Source organism: Arachis ipaensis, chromosome B3 (genome assembly GCF_059453495.1).
Source record: "Arachis ipaensis isolate K30076 ecotype BB chromosome B3, ASM5945349v1, whole genome shotgun sequence".
NCBI classification, from domain to species: domain Eukaryota; kingdom Viridiplantae; phylum Streptophyta; class Magnoliopsida; order Fabales; family Fabaceae; genus Arachis; species Arachis ipaensis.
In genome coordinates, this window is record NC_142438.1 from 142,016,648 (window position 1) to 142,034,687 (window position 18,040).

The 18,040-nt window shown below is 33.5% G+C and overlaps 3 protein-coding genes across 5 annotated transcripts; 1 reads left to right on the forward strand and 2 right to left on the reverse strand.

Annotated features, from left to right (window-relative positions):
• The first annotated feature begins 1,251 nt into the window (after positions 1–1,251).
• LSD1 (LSD1 zinc finger family protein) lies at positions 1,252–4,628 on the forward strand. The gene is made up of 7 exons (XM_016335247.3): positions 1,252–1,791; positions 2,021–2,134; positions 2,488–2,601; positions 3,377–3,489; positions 3,793–3,873; positions 3,991–4,062; positions 4,169–4,628. The coding sequence occupies exons 2-7, from the start codon at positions 2,023–2,025 to the stop codon at positions 4,208–4,210; spliced, it is 534 nt and encodes a 177-aa protein (XP_016190733.1). The 5' UTR covers positions 1,252–1,791; positions 2,021–2,022; the 3' UTR covers positions 4,211–4,628.
• Positions 4,629–5,937: 1,309 nt separating this feature from the next.
• On the reverse strand, positions 5,938–10,255 carry LOC107631714 (BTB/POZ domain-containing protein At1g30440-like). Of its 2 annotated transcripts, none has more exons than XM_021119813.2 (6): positions 9,865–10,255; positions 9,190–9,339; positions 8,628–9,057; positions 8,445–8,514; positions 6,920–8,134; positions 5,938–6,668 (listed from the first exon to the last, which is right to left on the reverse strand). In XM_021119813.2, the coding sequence occupies exons 3-6, from the start codon at positions 8,684–8,686 to the stop codon at positions 6,120–6,122; spliced, it is 1,893 nt and encodes a 630-aa protein (XP_020975472.1). In that variant the 5' UTR covers positions 8,687–9,057; positions 9,190–9,339; positions 9,865–10,255; the 3' UTR covers positions 5,938–6,119. The 2 variants fall into 2 exon arrangements, with proteins under 2 accessions (XP_020975472.1, XP_016190728.1); XM_016335242.3 differs by having other exon boundaries at positions 8,628–9,339; positions 9,865–9,912; positions 10,123–10,238.
• Positions 10,256–12,185: 1,930 nt separating this feature from the next.
• AAT1 (amino acid transporter 1) lies at positions 12,186–17,710 on the reverse strand. Of its 2 annotated transcripts, XM_016335241.3 has the most exons (3): positions 17,428–17,710; positions 16,896–17,296; positions 12,186–13,760 (listed from the first exon to the last, which is right to left on the reverse strand). In XM_016335241.3, the coding sequence occupies exons 2-3, from the start codon at positions 17,293–17,295 to the stop codon at positions 12,367–12,369; spliced, it is 1,794 nt and encodes a 597-aa protein (XP_016190727.1). In that variant the 5' UTR covers position 17,296; positions 17,428–17,710; the 3' UTR covers positions 12,186–12,366. The 2 variants fall into 2 exon arrangements, with proteins under 2 accessions (XP_016190727.1, XP_016190726.1); XM_016335240.3 differs by lacking the exon at positions 17,428–17,710 and having other exon boundaries at positions 16,896–17,304.
• Between the last annotated feature and the right edge of the window lie 330 nt (positions 17,711–18,040).

The window sequence follows — 18,040 nt, forward strand, 5'->3', positions numbered from 1 at the left end:
TTCTTCTGTTTTAATTGTATTTATTTTTGTTAAGAGGATGAAATAAAAAAAATTATGAGAAAGTAAAATTAAGAAGAAAAATTTTAAATTGTGTAAAATTTATTAGAAAAAATAACATTAAAATATTTCAACTGTGAAACAAATTCTTATTAATCAAGAGGATGAAATAAGAATTGTAAAAATGTGAAATGATGATGACGATGAAGAGGAGCAGGAGGAGTTGTTGTTTTGAATGATGAGCATGGTGATGATGATGATAATAAGGAGGAGGCAGAAGAGAAGGAGAAATTTTAAAGTAGGTAGAATTTATTAGAAAAATAATCTCTAAATTTTTAGTTGTGACACTATTTTTTAATCTTGACACTGAAAAATTTTAATTATCACATAAGTAATTGTTTAACTAATTAGAAATTATTAAAAAATTTCTTAACTTTTGGTGTTTTAAAATTTTTTTGTGTCATTCACTAAAAATTTACATATCATTTTAAGTTAAATAATCTATTTTTTTATTATTAAACTACTTAAATGATATTTAACTCATATATAAAAAATCTAACCATTTTCATGCTATTTATAATAAAGTGATATATTTTTTTGGTTTTAAAATATATTTAAATGTATTTTATTAGTTGAGTGAATAATTAATTATGAGTTTGGATTTATGGTATTTTAAACATTTTTTATGTTATTTATAAAAAATTGATATTATTTTTAATAAATTTTTTGTGTATTTAATTAAAAATTTTTGTATCACTTTTATTATCATTAACTTAATTATGTGATAATATTAACAAAAAGATGATGATGACTATAACGATGATAATAAAAAAAATAAATAAAAATAAATAAATAAATAAATAAAAGAAGGGAGAAAATATAATAATAATGGAGATGATGGTAAAAATAGCATCAGAAAAAGAAAAAGAAGAAAATCAAGAAAAAAAAAGCATGCAAATTTAATTTGGTTAGCTTGATTTAAAAAATATTTAATGTTTTATTATTTGTATTTAAATAAATACGTCAAATTATCATTTCACACCAACTCTTAATAATTAAGTTTTTTACGAAAAGACCAATAAATTATAGTTTAAATAGTATAATCTTTTTATATTCATCTAAGAAATTGTGGGTTGGAGTCTCTTATCTTTGATAAAAAAAAAATTCTTACGACAAAACTGAGTTTTTACCAATAAAAAAAATAAAACTTTAACTATCCATCCATTAAATGGGGTTTTGTAATTTTGACTAAGTAAATAATAAAACGATAATAAAACCTCAAAAAGTGGACCAAAAGTAAAGGTCATCGAAATTTCAAAATCTGTGTTTTTCGGAAGGGATGAAGAAATTGAATTTCATGGGAAAATATGCGAAGTAGCACACAACAAAACAAACAACACAGAATCACAGAGGAAGCTTAGGCTGAGAGAAAGAGAAAGTGAAAGAGAAAGAGAAAGAGAGAGAAAAAGGGCGTGTTTGGTTGGGTTTACTTTTCCCCCCCCTTTTCCCCCTTTTTTCTTCCTCTTCTCGTCCTTCCTTCAATCCAATCTATTCCCAATTCCAATCCCTCAATTAACCAAAATAAAATCAAGTTTATCGCCAAACCACCGCCTTCGTGGCCCCTTTTCATTCATCGAGCCACCGTTTCGATTCTTCCCCAGATTCTTTCTTCAATTTCGCATCTTCTTGTTGCCCCCATCGGTTTTTCCCCTTTCTTCCATCTTTGTTTCTCAGAAAGTTTTTTTTTTTTCCGTTGACTTGGTTTCGGGATTATTGAAGCAGGGTCATTCGCAGGTATTATTGTCAGATCATTTATTTTACCGTTTTGTGTTTTTCGTTGTCTTAATTTTGGGGTTTCTGGGTGTGGTTGCCATTTCAAATTCATAAAGAATTAGATGTTTTGTACAGAAGTGAACTTTTAATTGAGATTAGATTATTAATCACGATTGTATGTGGCACTACATAGATTTATTTTGTTTGAGAATCTTGGTGAATTGATCTTTTCCTCTTTTTTGTTTGGCAGCTATGCAGAGCCAACTTGTGTGTAATGGGTGTAGGAGCATTTTGCTTTATCCTAGAGGGGCAACCAATGTGTGTTGTGCATTGTGCAACACAATTACCTCTGTTCCTCCACCTGGTAAGCTGTGTCCTTCAAATTTCTTGATTGGAGAATTTTGTGGGCTTGATAATTTGTGTATTATCCTGCAATCTTCGTTCATTATATGCAACATTATTCTCTGTATAGACAAGATTAAACTAGAAATGGACTATGCAGCCTGCGGCAAGGTTATCAAACTCCTGAATTAACTCAACAACACTTACTAGTTTTGGTTTTATGGGTTGAATTTTACATTTTAAAGTCTACCCAGGCTTTGCGAGTTAGGTGAATTCTCGAGTTTGATAACTTTGGCCTGCTGGATTAAATACTTAAATGTAGCCAGAGTCTGAATTGATGCTTTTATTGAGGACCTTTCTCTTATACCTCTGCAGGAATGGAGATGTCTCAACTTGTTTGCGGGGGATGTAGGACACTGCTAATGTACACACGTGGAGCTACAAGCGTGAGATGTTCCTGCTGTCAAACTGTAAACCTTGCACCACCAGGTACTGTATACTTGTTTATTTTCGGTTGTGTGAAGCTTATTTGTCTATGTGCTGACTACTAAGTGCTTCAATTGGTCTAAGAAAATGAAATGAGTGTATGTCCGTAAGAGATAGTAAAAAGGGGTTGATTAAAAGTTAAAACCTAAAGCTTAGTTCTTGGACCTGAGGGTATGGATGTTTCTCACCTGCAGTCTGTTGATGATACTTCATTTTGTGATTCTTTCCCCCTAGCAAATCATAAAAATGTGATGATATGAGAGAAAATCCTTCCCATCCCAGCAGAAGCCATTGCTTTTGACTTTTGAAACAGTCTTCATTCTGGTAAAATATCATACTGGATAAATGACTATTTTGATCCTTTATGTTTATCCTTGCTTCACATCTTTTGTTTACAATATGGAGAACAATAATATTAAATCATGAAGATATAGAATCATGACTATGTTATGACAACTCTTAGGCAATTGTAATGTCATTTATATCCAACCACTTGGTGTTGACATTCCTTTGTTAAAAAAATACACTTTCATGATCAGTTTGTAGCCAACAATCTGGAACTATATTCATTCTATATCTAGAGATCAGTGATGAGGGCCTTATGTGCACAAAGCCATGCTTAATGCTTATGCTACAAGATGTTGCCTGTTTTTGAGGTGTTGGTTCATTTGGTTGTGTTTCGCGTACCTTATGTAATAACCTATGCTTTTTATCTGGTTGAAGGTTGTTTGTTGTTTACTGACTGACTGCTTTTGATCTTGTTGTTTGCATTAAAAAGCACCCAGTCAAGTCGCCCATGTCCATTGTGGGAACTGCCGGACAACACTCATGTATCCTTACGGAGCTCCTTCTGTCAAATGTGCACTTTGCCAATATGTTACTAATGTCAATGTAAGTATACATTTAAAGCGTTAGTTAATATGTGGATTGATTATATATTCTCATCAATGCTTCAATATGCCAAAAAAATAAAATTCAAGTTCATTTTCCATTATTGTTGCTTCATTTAAATGTAAAATTTGATAAATTCCTGAAATCATTTTAATTTTCTTCTTTTAAATAATTGGTTTCTTTGATATGCATGCCACTAATTTTTTCTCACAGTAATTGATTGGATCTCAAAATGGAATTTTAAAACCCACTCATACGGAGTAGGGTAACTACAATTTGTGTAACATCCCTATCTTTTTATAGATGAACAATGGAAGGCTTCCAATCCCAGTCCATAGACCTAATGGAACAACCAACTATGGGACAGTACCCTCTACTTCAACAGTATGTTTTTAAATTTAAATATATAGAAATATAGTGATTATGAAACGTTATGGTGAATTGATGATTTTCTATTGTGGTATCATGAATATGTATATGATTCTATTTCACTTCCTGCAGTCGATGCCCCAATCTCAGACCCAAACCGTTGTGATAGAGAATCCCATGACTGTTGATTCAAATGGAAAATTGGTAATTGTCATCTATTTTCAGTTTCTTTTTTTTGTTCATTTGTATATGTTTTTTTTGGTAACTTCAGCCAGCAAGACTGACTGACATGAAATTTGACATGTTGCAGGTTAGCAATGTTGTTGTTGGGGTTACAACAGATAAAAAATAATGGAATAAGATTTAGAAGCATAGTGTACAACAAATTATCACAGTGCTGTCATAGGAAGATGTTTTTTCTTCTTTTTCTTGTGTATAATGATGTTGCAGCCTGCAATGATTTCAATTGAAATGAATCTTTTGTCCAATGCCAGAGTTGGAGGGTATCATATCATATATGCATGTATATGAATTGAGGAGGACAAGTCGTGTAAAGGGGCATTAATATGTGTGTAATTGCCAAATCTATTGGTTCATTCAGATTCTATCTCTTGACTTACAAGTCCTGGACTAGCATATGCTCTTTTTGGTCTTTTTTCTTATATTTATTTCATGGATTGTGAAGCTTGTGCTTTTCATGATGACATGTTAAGAACAATTTGTTGAGATTTATTTGATATGATGTACCCACTGATGATGAGGTGGCTTATGTGATAGATTTTTACCAATCATTTGAAATGTCTGGGATAATACCAATAATGGTGCTGCAGTGAATATCATGCATTAATGCTACTCCAGAACCAAAAAGTATCTTAAATGAAAAGGTTAAAGGGAAAAAGTAGCAAAAACGTATCTCAGAAAGGATATAAAATTTCTCTTAAGCATATTGAAGTAACAAAGATGCACTTTTTCTAATATTGATACTCACTTTCTTTGTTAGCAATTTGGTTGCCTTGGGTTAAAAATTTGGAATTTGGATCCTCTAAATTTTAGATTTAGATTTACACTTTAGAGAATAAAGTAAGATTTCTCACCATTGAATGTTTTCTCTCTCATGTATTCTCTTGGTTTCATCTATAAAATAAATAGTGATAGATCATATTTTACCCTCTAAAGTTAAATTCAAAATTTAGAGAATCAAAATCTAAAAATTTGTACATATCAAGCAATTGGAATGTGAATATTCCAATTTTGCTTTGAAACAAGAATCTAATCTGTAAACCCGGGTTTGATTAAAACTTGGGGTAAAAAATTACAATAAAGTTACACGGCCAAGTAATTTTACCGACTAAGTCCCAACCAAGTCAGATACGTGCATTTCTTTTTTAAACGTGGTCGTCGTCGTCGTCTTCAACAACTACTTCGAGCTTCTTCTACGCACTTCTTCAATGACGTCGTCTTCTTTTCTTGTTTGATTTCTTCTCTTTATTTTTCCTTTCCATCCTCTTTCATTATTACCATTGTCATCGTCATCTTCTTTTCTTATATATGTTCACAAAACTATAACACAAACACAACATAAATTTTTAAAAGACCACATGCCTAGAATTTTGGCACTCAACCAACAAAATACGCACAACATAAAAAATTTGGTGCACATCACAAATTTTGGTGCGCGGTACAAATTTTTGAAGAGCTAAATTTCTAAAACATTGAGACCCAACCAACAAAATACATATAGTGTAGAAATTTTGGTGTACAAATACAACAGAATTTTTTTATGCACATAAATTTTTGAAAGACAACAATTGATTTACGCAACTAAAAATATATTCGCATAAAAATTTTATGTACTATGTGCAAATATTTTATGCTATATCAATAAATTATTAAATTTGTGCTATATGCAAACATTTTTGTGTTATGTCAATAAATTTCTGTGCTCTCCAACAAAAATTTATGTGATGAAAAAGTACAGAAAAAAAAAAGGCGGTAATGCATGCACACATTTTTTTTTTGTTGGACTTAGTTACAAAAACGTTTGTATGACTGAAGAAATTAAGTGAACCAACAATTATGTCAAAACTTGGGCAAAGATTCAAAAGGAAAATTTTCTTTTTAGGGGGCGGAATGTGTTCGGTTCATACTTGCTAGCAAGATGCGTATAAACATTATATCTGCACAGGCAGTGGAAATCACATTACACAGGATACCATATATACAAATGGAGATTCCACTTTTTAGCAAATGGAAAGGTTACACTATGAAAGAGCTGAAGAGATGGATGCCTTATCACCATGAGAAGAATTCTTATGTTTACCGTATCTGTTCTTCAATGTCTTAACTTTACTCTCTCCAATTTTTTGTTTTCTAACCGATCCTTCATTGGCACTACACATCTTAAACCCAAGCAACATTGGCATATTTCCCCAAGAGCTAGTGCTAGAAGTAGAATTCTTTACGCCACTCAATTTCTCAATCTCCTTCCTCATGTTTGAACATTCCTTCTCAAGCTCACACACCCTCATCCTCATGCTGTCCATTCCCACTTTTAGAATCTGATTTTCCCTTGCAGCTGTTGCCCCACTTCTTAGTAAGTATCTGGACCCTTCAAGATTATCTGAAACCATGAAGCAACCAACAATTGAAGTCCTAAGTTGGAGTTGCTCAAAGAACAGGACTTGAACTATAACTCTCAAGGGTAGCCTCTCATTCTGTGCAGCATGTGTGCATGCTTCTAACGACAGCTTCTGACAATCCATCACCCTGCATAATTGCTCTCTCTCAGATTCTGTCAACCATGGGTGATTCTGCATTTTTTAATGGTATCAACATTAAGTCAGTCCAGTATACAGGTGTTTTACCAGTTGGATTCAAAACAGCACCATTTTGCATGTTCCAGGAAGATTCATAGCTACTCATACTCGTATATAATGTTTAAAAATTATATAAAGTATGAGAACGAGCGGCTATAAGTGTTCCTATAGTACAAGTTAAATACTCTTTAGGAGTATGCAAATTTAAGTTATTATTCATGGTATATATACAATTAAGTTATTACCTTCAAATACATGTCTATAGCGCGGTATAGACCATCATCCAAAGGCCTGGCAAACTCTGGAACTGCTGCAGCAAGGGCTTGGAACTTGGGAAGTTTCAGGTTGACGTCCGGGGCAATCTCTACGAGGTAACCATCAATCAGCTTGGCTACCATGGTGATTGGTGTTTGTGATGGTGAGCCAATCAAATGGCTGCTGTCAGTCGAACACGGAGAAGCACCACCTGCCACCTGATCCATGGCAAGGAAGTGTTCAAGTACTCTTTGCACACAGTCAACATTGTAAAGTGTCTCATCTGAACATGTGAAATTGGGCATCAAGAGATCTTCTGCAGTAGCCTCATCAAGCTGCATCCCGATCCTCTTCTCCAAACTTGATTTGCAAGAGGGGCTAAGCTGGAGTATCATGGCAAGGCGAAGTAGACCAAGCAAGAATTTGGTTGGAACAAGACCTCTTTGCAATGGAAGTAACTTATCAATATCTTCCAGCAAAATCTTCTGCTCTTCTTCAGATAATGGTGTCAAATGGTTACTAGACTCATCAGATACCTTGTGACGATTGAAACCTGGCAGAAACTTTTCTGCATAGACAACAAGAGAACCAGCAATGATCTTGTGGCTAATGCCGTGAGATTCCATTACTGCTATAAGCCTCATATAAAGAGGTAAACTCAGAGTTGTTAAATCTCCATACCACCAATCTGAACTTGAGATGTTTGGTTTTGCACCAATACTTATTCCATTCCACAAAACACTACCGCCAGGGCTCTGCATTGACCACAAACCCTGCTCCACTATTGGCCACCCAAAGAGGTTTGGACCAGAAGATGACGCTTTTCCTGAGAGTGACTCAATGCAACTTTTCACAATGTGAAGCTCTTCAGCATATGGTAAAACGTCCCCATCACAGGTTTGAAGTGCCTTAAGTGTATCTTTCCAACTTCTGAGGACTACTTGGTTAAGAAAGGTTTCCGTTTGTGAAATAAGATTGGCATCACCATATTCCTCAGTCATTTGAAGATGCTCAGCAGCACACCGGAGGTGTACAATGTTTGAGGCAGTAAGCTCGAATTTCACATTGTAGCAGAATTTTGCTACCAGTTCAAATGTTTTGGATCCACCTGGAATGTCAGGAAGTTCTATGACACAATCTTCCCTTTCTTTCGGAGCTTCAGCTATCAGTCTTGCCAAAACACCACTTCTAGAGAGTAAAGGGAACTGCATTGATGATAATTGAAGGAAAACTGAGTTAGGACTTGGTATATTATATGTAGAACAAGATTCCAGTTGTAGCAGCATCACGTATTTACTATTTTGTACTTATTGTAAACAGACAAGGACTTCAAATTTAGTTGCATAAAATCTGTTTTTGTTTGTCTGTACTCGCGTAAGCTTCAGTGAGTCTTCAAGAAAAACCAGACTTTAGAAAAAATTAATTATACATTCAAGAAACTAGAACAATACACTATCCCCATGGATATCATCAACAAGAAGTTATAACTAAATTAATATAATAAATATGAGATACCTTGTGAAGATGGAAGGATATGTCACCAACTTCAACAACTATATCACTTGGTAGCCCCGTTCTGCAGAACCTGTGTTACATATCAACGAGAGGTTAGACATTATACAAGCGCCTTATTATCAATGAAGTGAAAGCAATATCAACGTTAGAATTTTATGATGCATAAGGAAAGAGATTAAATACCAGGCCTGGCCTTGACGTTGGAATACATCAGCTCTGGAACCCAACTTCATGCAAGCCATTGAGTATTCGCTCAAAGGCTCAAAGCTACAAAAGAAGAACTCAATAACCAGTGTCCAAAATAGATCACACCTTATACTTAAATCTTTTTATTAAGCAGCGCCAAATAAAGGCCTATTGTTCAATTATATGACAAGCATCGAAGCAAGATATCTGACACCAGAAGGTCTGTGAAACTTTGTCTCCCACAACCTCAAAAGTAGAGTAGCAAAACATTCATGTCAGTTCTCTGCAACCCAACAGAGACAAAACCACCAGCGGATAGATGAAAATCCTACAATGGTGCTCTTACCAGCTTGTCAAAAATACAAATACTAAATCCCCAAAACCACCTTATCAAACAGCTACCTACTGCACATAAAGAATAAGTCTTCTGCAAAGGAAATAAATTAGTACCAAATATCTCTGTTACGAGAAAGAAATCATGATTGTTTATGTAAAAAGAAAAAGCATAAACAGAGTTAAGTAATAACCCAGGGACTCAGGGAGCCATGATTACTTATACCCGTTTAAGAAAGATGCATTTAAGTAATTGTCTCTGGCAAAACTGCACTTTCTTTGGATGTGATATAGGGTAATTTTTTATTTGATTAACGAAGCATCTGTGGGGTCCTTTGGCTTCAAAGACACTCATTGCATTCCTCGAACTTAGAATCTGTAAATCAAGCACTAACTCAATTAGACTTAAAAAATTATATACAAGAACCGTTTTGTATTTATTAAGGAGAATTTCAGTTTAATGCTGGTGTCAGGTTCTTTGTAACAGCTTAGCTAGTGGGTTAGCTTTACCAACCAGGCCATATGGGGGCAAAGATAATAAAATTAGGATGATCGTTGAAATTATTATAATAGCAATTCTGTCTTGGGATTAGGAAAAAGAACAGGATTAGGTCATTTAATGGAGGGGACCAGTACTGACATCAGTGGATAATAATTTATGTATATTTGGGGTTAAATGAATGAAATCGTTCCAAAGATAAAAAGATAATTGGCTCATTAGTGGAAAAGAATGTGTGTGTTCGATGCATTCACATAATGCGCTAGCTTTCGCCTAAATCTAAATCCAAATCCAAAGTTGATATATAAATTTAAATCATAAATTCACAAACATTAGTCCATGAAAATGGAAGAACATTGCCAATTGTCACAAAAAATGAAAAACAATAATTAGCTAATTCACCTGCTTCGACATCTCAAGAGCTATTAAGTCTGTTATATCAGTTCCTGCCTGAAAGAAAGCATGATGGAGAAGAAGTTAGGCAAATTAACTTGTAATGCATTATCGATTTTCCAAAACCATGTAACGGGAAGTAGTGTAGATATTAAGTAAGAAAAACCGATGGCTTCCTCAGCTCCAGAGGTCTTGGATTGGAGCAAATGCCGGGGAAGGAAGCCAAGCGCGTTCTGTGACGACCATGCAGGAACGTCGGAACCGTACAAAGGGACACGTTAGGGTTTTAGAATGCGAAGGCGGCGTTCGGAGGCTTCTTCGGCGCCGGCTGTAGGCGGCGGTTTCCTCCGCCGCCACGGTGGTAACGGCATCGCGACCGTGCATTAGCCGGAAAAAAAAAAAAGAAAAAAGCGAAGAATGTAATGGTAGTGAAAGCCCAATTAGTCCATTCTAAGCCCAATAGTGTGCAATTTAACCAAATACTTATGTTTGCGTTGAATCGGAGCCTAATAAAACTGCACTTAGGCCCAATGTTTTGTTTTATTGAAATTCTGTCCAAAATCCAAATAGTATTTGCATAATAATTATTTGAGTTGAATTATAATATACTGACTATATACAATATTTTATATAATTTTTTTTATTAAAGACAAGAAGACTCAAATCCACTACCTCTAAATGAGTATAGAAAAACTATACTATTTTTTTTTGGTGACTTGAAAAACTATACTATTTGAATTATAGCTCATTGGCTATAATATTTTATATAATTATTTAATAAAATTTGTTATTTTAAATGATTATTTATGTGCTAATATAGGAAAAACAACCATTTGTATCTATGAACTTTACGAATGCTGACAAAAGTATCCATTAAAGAAGGAAACTAACGTTGTATCCATCAAAGATAGATTCCGTACGACAAAAGTAGCCAAATCTTAAATTTATGTTGATTTTTTAATAAAATTCTAGAATTATCCCCACCATTATCTTCAACCCCTCCTCTCTTCTTTCCCAAATCTCAAATATCTCCATTGCCTAAAAACCCTAATCTCAATACCTAAAAACCCCAAATTATTATTTTCCTAACCCTAATCTCAATACCCCTTTCAACAAATTTCAACCCTCTCTTTATTCTTTTCATCAATTTTACCACCTCCTTCACCAACACGTGTTGATGGTGTATTGAGTTTGTGCTTCCACCACTGCCGCCGGCGGAGCCTTCTCCTCCTCCTGCTGTAACTTCCGGCTGAGAGCAATTTTGGAAGAGGTAGTCTCTCGATGAGTTGGCACTGTAATAATGATGATGATCGGCGAAGGAGTGTCCACCGAGGAAGTTCTCGAGCTTGGGTTGTTGGTGATGGTGGTGGTGTGGTTGTCGTCGACATTGTTATTGTTGTTGCATGAAGTTTTCAATAGCAGGTTTTGGTTGATGTAGTTATTTTCCTTCCAATTTATGATGATAAAGAAAAATTAAAAAAAAAAGAATAATTTGTAATAATAATAAAGAAATTAAAAGAGAAAAGAAATTATTAAACCTTGATGAGTAGAAAGGTGATGATGATTGTTGAAGGGTTCTTGATAGATGGGAAAAGGAGGGAGGTTGAGAGTAGTAGCGACATGAGTGGAAGGAGTGAGATCGAAGCAGTTTCCATCATCAGCAGCAGTTACATCATCTTGTGCAGTGGGATTGAATAACCCAAAACGAGTTTGATGATGATGAGTAGTAGTAGTGTGTTGTTCTTGAGGGGAGAGAGAGAAACCCAGCAAGTTCATTGAAGCCATAGAAGAAGAAGAAGAAGAAAGGTTAAATTGCTGAATAAAGAGAGGGTTGAAAATTGTTGAAAGGGGTATTGAGATTAGGATTAGGAAAATGATCATTTGGGGTTTTTAGGTATTGAGATTAGGGTTTTTAGGCAATGGAGGTATTTGAGATTTGGGAAAGAAGAGAGGAGGGGTTGAAGATAATGGTGGGGGTAATTTTGGAATTTTATTAAAAAGTTAACATAAATTTAGGATTTGGCTACTTTTGTCGAATGGAATCCATCTTTGATGGATACAACGTTAGTTTCCTTCTTTAATGAGTACTTTTGTCAGCGTTCGTAAAGTTTATGGGCACAAATAGTTGTTTTTCCGCTAATATAAATATAATATTATATGATTGAATGTATGTATAAAATTTATACTTACAGTGTATCAAATTAAATATAATTAATTTTTTTTAAAAAATCCATATTAATTCATAATAATTTATATTTTGTTTGTCATAGTAAAAAATTCAAAATTTATCTACCAAAATCTTTGATTAAAGGGTAAATATAGAATGGAAATTTATAAAATCCAAACATAACTAATATAAAGGTACTACACATGGTGAAGTTGTTTCCCCTTTATTGAGAGGGAAAAACAATGGTTTAAGCCAGAGCGCAGTAGAAGATGACTACCTAAATCTTTATGCCACATACAGAGAATTTAGCTTACAAATTCATAAACACATTGAGAATCATTCAACTAGGAAGTGGATGGTGTATGAGACACTTTTCCATCCACTCCCTCTTCAACCTTGTTCCAATGTGCCTCAGCCTCCTTGGTTCCCTTTTGGGTTTCAAACTGTTTTGCAGTGTCATAAGAAGCATGCAACCCCACAAAAACATAGTATACCAAGAGAAACCCTGTCCAAGCCAAAAACCTTATAAACGATTGCTTATCAATAGAGCCAAGAAGGAATATGTTAATGGCAATGGACAGAGAAGGTAGCCATGGAACCAAAGGCACTCCCCAGAGTTTTGGCTGCTTTGCCTGTGGAACACCAAGCCAAAGTCCTGCGGTCCCTATAAGCCACAATGGTCCAGCTATGACATACCCGATCCAACCATCACTGCTAGCCCAGTAAGCTGCAATTCCACATGAAGAACCAAGAATGATAACAAGACACACGATGAGCTTGATCTGGTTCTGTTTTGTGGTAACCCCACTTGAATAGTATCTCCTCACAAGAATCCCTAGTGCCACAAGCATGAATATAAAGAGGGTAGAAATTGATAGAAGGTTGGCGAGGATTCCAAGGTTTGTGAAGAAAGCAATAATAGCTGTAGCTGCAAGCATTGTTACTGTGGCATTCACTGGTGTCCCTGTTTTCTCATGAACATGAGCAAACCAAGGAGGCATCATGTGAGTACGTGCAATGTGAGTAAGGTAACGAGCTTGACCAACTGCACTTACCAATAACACTGTGGTCATTCCCTTCAATGCACCCAATGCAACAATGTACTTAGCCCAATCCCATCCAACAACAGAAAAAGCCACCGAAAACGGTGCATCTGGGTCAATTGTTTTGTAAGGTTGCATAAGGCATAGTGTCACGGCTAATAAGCAATAAAGTGTTGTGGTAAGCACCATTGAGCCAACAAGGCCAATGGGAATGTCCTTGGCAGGGTCCTTAGTTTCTTCAGCCATGGTTGACACTGCATCAAATCCTACATATGCAAAGAAAAGAACTGCTGAAGCTTTGAACACACCACGGACACCATAAGGAACAAAGTCACTGTAGTTTTCAGTTTTGGCATTGATGAGGCCGGCGATTATGATGAAGACAATGACGACCATGTGGAAGAGTGAGGCGATGTAGTTGAAGATGGAAGAGCCTTTGGTGCTGTACACTGCAAGGATGGTGATGATTATCAGGATTCCAACGGCTATAGGGTCAAGATGGCCATAATCTGGGTTCATTTTGTGGACTATTATACGGAAGTCATCAGGTTTTTTGTTACACAGGGTGGCAAAATATGATGTCCATGACCGCGCTACCGCGGCGCCGCCTATTACATACTCAAGGAGGATGTTTCCGGCTGCTATAAAGGCCACAAAGTCTCCTAGCTCTACTCTTAAGTAGGCAAATGATCCACCTAAAAAAGAAAGAAAAAAACTTGTTACATTACTCATTCTTGCTATTTAGATTGCAGGTGCAACTGTAAATAAAAAAATATAAAAAAAATAGAAATTAAATTATGTTTCGGGGATACCAAAGTCAACCACCAATATAAAATACATATTAAAATATAAATATATATTAAAAATAAATTAAATCACACATGTATTTATACACAAATAATGATATTCTCGAATGTAAAACACAAACAGTTACTACTTATTATATTGTATCCACTTTATGCTTACATCAGAGTTGAATTTCTCATGCATAAAAAAAATTCAAATTTCTAATAAAATATATATGTTCTCACTTATCCTTGAGATATTTTTATATTACATTTCACATGTATCAAGATTAGTAAACGCATCACTCGAAATAGTTTATGAAAATTATTCATTTCAGCCAAGAATTATTGTACGCTTTTATTTTGTTTTATGTTATGTAGTCAACACGAAGGGGGTACGCTAATATATGTAGGAACAATCAACGCTAGCAAATAAAGAGGCCACAAGGATACGCAACGTAAGTTGACTATTGAAGTCTTCATTATCTGTCACAGTTGCATTTCCATTATGTTATTATTTTCTTTGGCTAAAATAAGTAAACTTCATACGCAAGCCAATGAGCTCCTCACTTAAAAATTCCAGATTTGAATCTCATTTTTAATTTTGAAAAAAAAAAAAAGTAATTTTATACGCAAGTTGACTCTTTATTGTGTGGGGTTTGTTCTGAGATTTTTCGTATGATGAGAAAATTTTAATTAAACATGAATGTGAGACGCCTCATATGAAGTATGGTTCGTTAAAAAGGGTGTATGAAAACATTTGATTTTAGAGAAGAAACCATATACCCGTCAAAATATTATATATATATATATATATATATCATTTCGTTGGTTTTGATTGACCTCATCTCGTTTTAATTGTCCAAACCTCATCTTTCTTTTCTATGTAGAGTTCGGACTTCTTTTAAAAAAAGCATAAGTAGATAAATAATGTGAATAATAGATATATTGAATATTCAATTTAATAGATATGTAGTTGATAAAGTTTATTATTTTTAATTGGATTGTTATTTTTTTTTATTCGATTTATTCATGTACAGTTAACAATAGCTAGATGTTCAATTTACTAAATGTGCAAATAATTATCTTAATATTAAAATTTAGAAAATAATTTAAAATAAAATATTTTTTTTACTTTATTAAATTAATTTTAGAACCCATTATTTACATTATTTACAAAAATTATTATCTACTTAACAAAATTCCTTCTTTTAATCTACCCGAGCCGATTGGTGGCCGAAACACTTGACTCTATATTCAAAGAAGAGTCGTAACACTAAAAGAAAATGTGCAAATAACCTAACTTTGAATTTTAGTGAAAAAAAAAATAAAAAAAAAATGTTAGAAAATCATTAGATTATTGTCTTTAATCGTTAATTAGTTATTAATATTTAAAAATATAAAATAAAATATATTATTAAATTATTAAACTAAAAAAATTAAATTAATAATTAAATAATAATAAAAAATAATAAATTATAACCGTTTTTTATTATTTTTTTAAAATAAAATAGTCAAAAAGGTCGTGTTGACTTTTACACAAGTTGTGTGGGACGGCACTGTGGGCTGAAATTCTACTCAGCCATTCTACACCTATCAAATATTTTGTAGACTAATAATTTGATCAAAATATGATTTTTTTTAAAATATTTTCGCATATTTTAGTTCATTTGCCAAATAAAACAACAAAATGAATTTGTAAATTTGATATATGAAGGAGCCAAAATAGATATAATTTTAGATTTAAAAATAAAATAAGTGAAATTCCTTTATGAAAACTTAATATTTCTTAGCTATAAGAATAAAATTTCAACTTGTAAGAATATAATAATCTTTTTCAGTGTATCGTAGTCAAGCTCAGGTAACATACCAATAAAGAATTTAATTTGGATAAGGAGATTCAGGTTGTATATGACCGATCACTCTCAAAAATCAACATAACTGTTTTCTATGGACGAATAATATAGAAAAACCTATCGTAGTCAGCCTATCATGATTAAATAGTAAAAAGTATTTAAACAAAATATAAATATATAGTTATATATATTCACTCTAATAATTCAAAATATATTTCAATCAGATCAAATTAGTACATCATTAAAATTTTAATGTATCTAAATTCATTAAATTTTTCAAATACTAATTATTACAAAATACAGCTGCACTACTAGCCAGCCAAGCTAGCTTAATTAAGTCAATCACAGCACGAAATATGAGTCAACGCGGAACGCATGATCCACTAGGAGTTTTTGCGAAATCACTCTTACTTCGGCAATTTATTATGTTAATTATCTGCGTTAATCTTGCTAAAACACATTCAGACGTATATGTTATTATTAACATAATATATACCCTATATAATTCTTTGATGAGTTACAATAATTTTTTATATCTAGTATATATGGTCAAATTCTATATATGTCGATAGGTAATATTGATAGGAATAATTAGAACGTAAAAAGATTATTATACAAGTGAAAATTGCCTTCGCATCGCAATTAGGGAAAAGTCACATTTTTATGGCAATAAAATCTTAGCTGTTTATCATTTTTATTTTTCTTTCTTTTTTTAAAAAAATAGCGTATGTATAATTATTTGTTTATTTATTTGTTTGTTTAGATTTTACAGCATTTTTCAATTATTATAGATCATATGGTTTTATGAGTTGCTAGATATTTTTGTTAAGGTAATCAATGTTATTAATATTGGACTATTGTCTATTGGTATTAATGGATTTCCATAATTATATTTAAATGATAACTATTGAAATGACATTCAAAAAAATAAACCTAAAAAAATAAGTTTCTAATTTAAAAAAAGTTATAAAAATGATCTAATATTATTCCTAATTTTTGTGTTGTTTATATTCTAAATATTCTAAATAATTATCTAAATGTTTAGATAAAAAGGCGTGACTATTGTCAAATACTTATATGAAACTATTGTCACTTATATTTTTCCGAATTATTTTTATCAAAATATAGCAAAGTTGAAGTCAAACGAAAATAAAGTAGAAAGTAATTCGGTTTTTCACGTGAAGAGTACCTGCGACGGGTATTTCGACGGCGAACTCGGTGTAACAGAAAACAGAGAGCAAGGCAGAGATGCCGGAGACGACGTAAGACAGCACAACGGCGGGTCCAGCGTCGTCACGGGCTTCAAGACCAGTGAGAACGAAAATTCCGGAGCCGATGACGGCGCCGATCCCGAACCAGATTAGGTCCCACCAATTGAGCGTCTTCTTCATCTCGTGGCTGCTCCGAGCCTTCATTTCCACAAGCTCCGTATTGTCATTGGATCGGGACAGGACCCGATCCTTCAACCTCCACGGCGTCTCCTTGAACGCCTTGCTGTAGCTCCCGAAGCTTCTAAACGACTCCTCCGGGAAGAAGTCTTCCCTCCGTGGCGCGCATCCTCTCCGGCGTGCTCCTCCGTCGATTCCCATCCTACTCATCACCGAAGAAGAAAAATTGGAGTTAATAAGCGTTTTTAGATCTAATAAATATCATCATTATTGTTTGTTGTAACAATAGGTATAAAAAATGAAGAATATAATAAGAAGGCAAGAAGTGTTTACCGTAAAAGAATAGAGAAAACAAGAAGTGCTGGTGTCTCTTATGCACTTAAAACTAGTCAAGGATGCGGTGTGGATGGATATATATATATACATATATAAGGTAACATAAGATATGTATCTATGTACAGCTAGAATAGTTATAGCCTAGTGTGAATTCAAATTTGGAAATTGGAGTAATGTGTATGAACTGTATACCAGTGCTAATTAATTATTGATATACAATGCACGCAAGCTGAATCGTCTTATATTATTTATTAAGAATATTATTATGTAATGTGTTCTCATTAGTCGAGCTTGCAGTTACCTTATTCTCTATGTTTGAGGGCCAAATACTAACTACCCTTTTCTTTCTCATCAACTGTACTATAATTTGTAGTTGTGGGCTGGCCTAATGGCCTTGTTTATTTTGACTACTTTTCAGACCTTTTACACAAGTCAAAGGTGTGTTTGTTTTTCATTTCAATCCATAAATTCATATTTGAATTTAATTTAATTAAACTGTTTCTTTCTTTGTAAGATTGCTTATGTTTTTGTATAAACTGAGAATGAAGGTTAGAATATAATTAGAATTTATCGTTTTTTGTTATTAGTTAGTTATTAATATTTAAAAATA

Bases quoted from the DNA above. Each gene is read 5' to 3' on its own strand.
- LSD1 (XM_016335247.3), top strand. From the start codon at position 2,023: ATGCAGAGCCAACTTGTGTGTAATGGGTGTAGGAGCATTTTGCTTTAT. The intron at 2,602-3,376 runs GTACTGTATACT...TGCATTAAAAAG, and splicing joins TGTAAACCTTGCACCACCAG to CACCCAGTCAAGTCGCCCAT. The intron at 4,063-4,168 runs GTAATTGTCATC...GACATGTTGCAG, and splicing joins TTGATTCAAATGGAAAATTG to GTTAGCAATGTTGTTGTTGG.
- LOC107631714 (XM_021119813.2), bottom strand. From the start codon at position 8,686: ATGGCTTGCATGAAGTTGGGTTCCAGAGCTGATGTATTCCAACGTCAA. The intron at 8,135-8,444 runs GTATCTCATATT...TCATCAATGCAG, and splicing joins TATCCTTCCATCTTCACAAG to TTCCCTTTACTCTCTAGAAG. The intron at 6,669-6,919 runs GTAATAACTTAA...TAAAAAATGCAG, and splicing joins CTATAGACATGTATTTGAAG to AATCACCCATGGTTGACAGA.
- AAT1 (XM_016335240.3), bottom strand. From the start codon at position 17,304: ATGAGTAGGATGGGAATCGACGGAGGAGCACGCCGGAGAGGATGCGCG. The intron at 13,761-16,895 runs GTACTCTTCACG...TTTCTTTTTTAG, and splicing joins CGTCGAAATACCCGTCGCAG to GTGGATCATTTGCCTACTTA.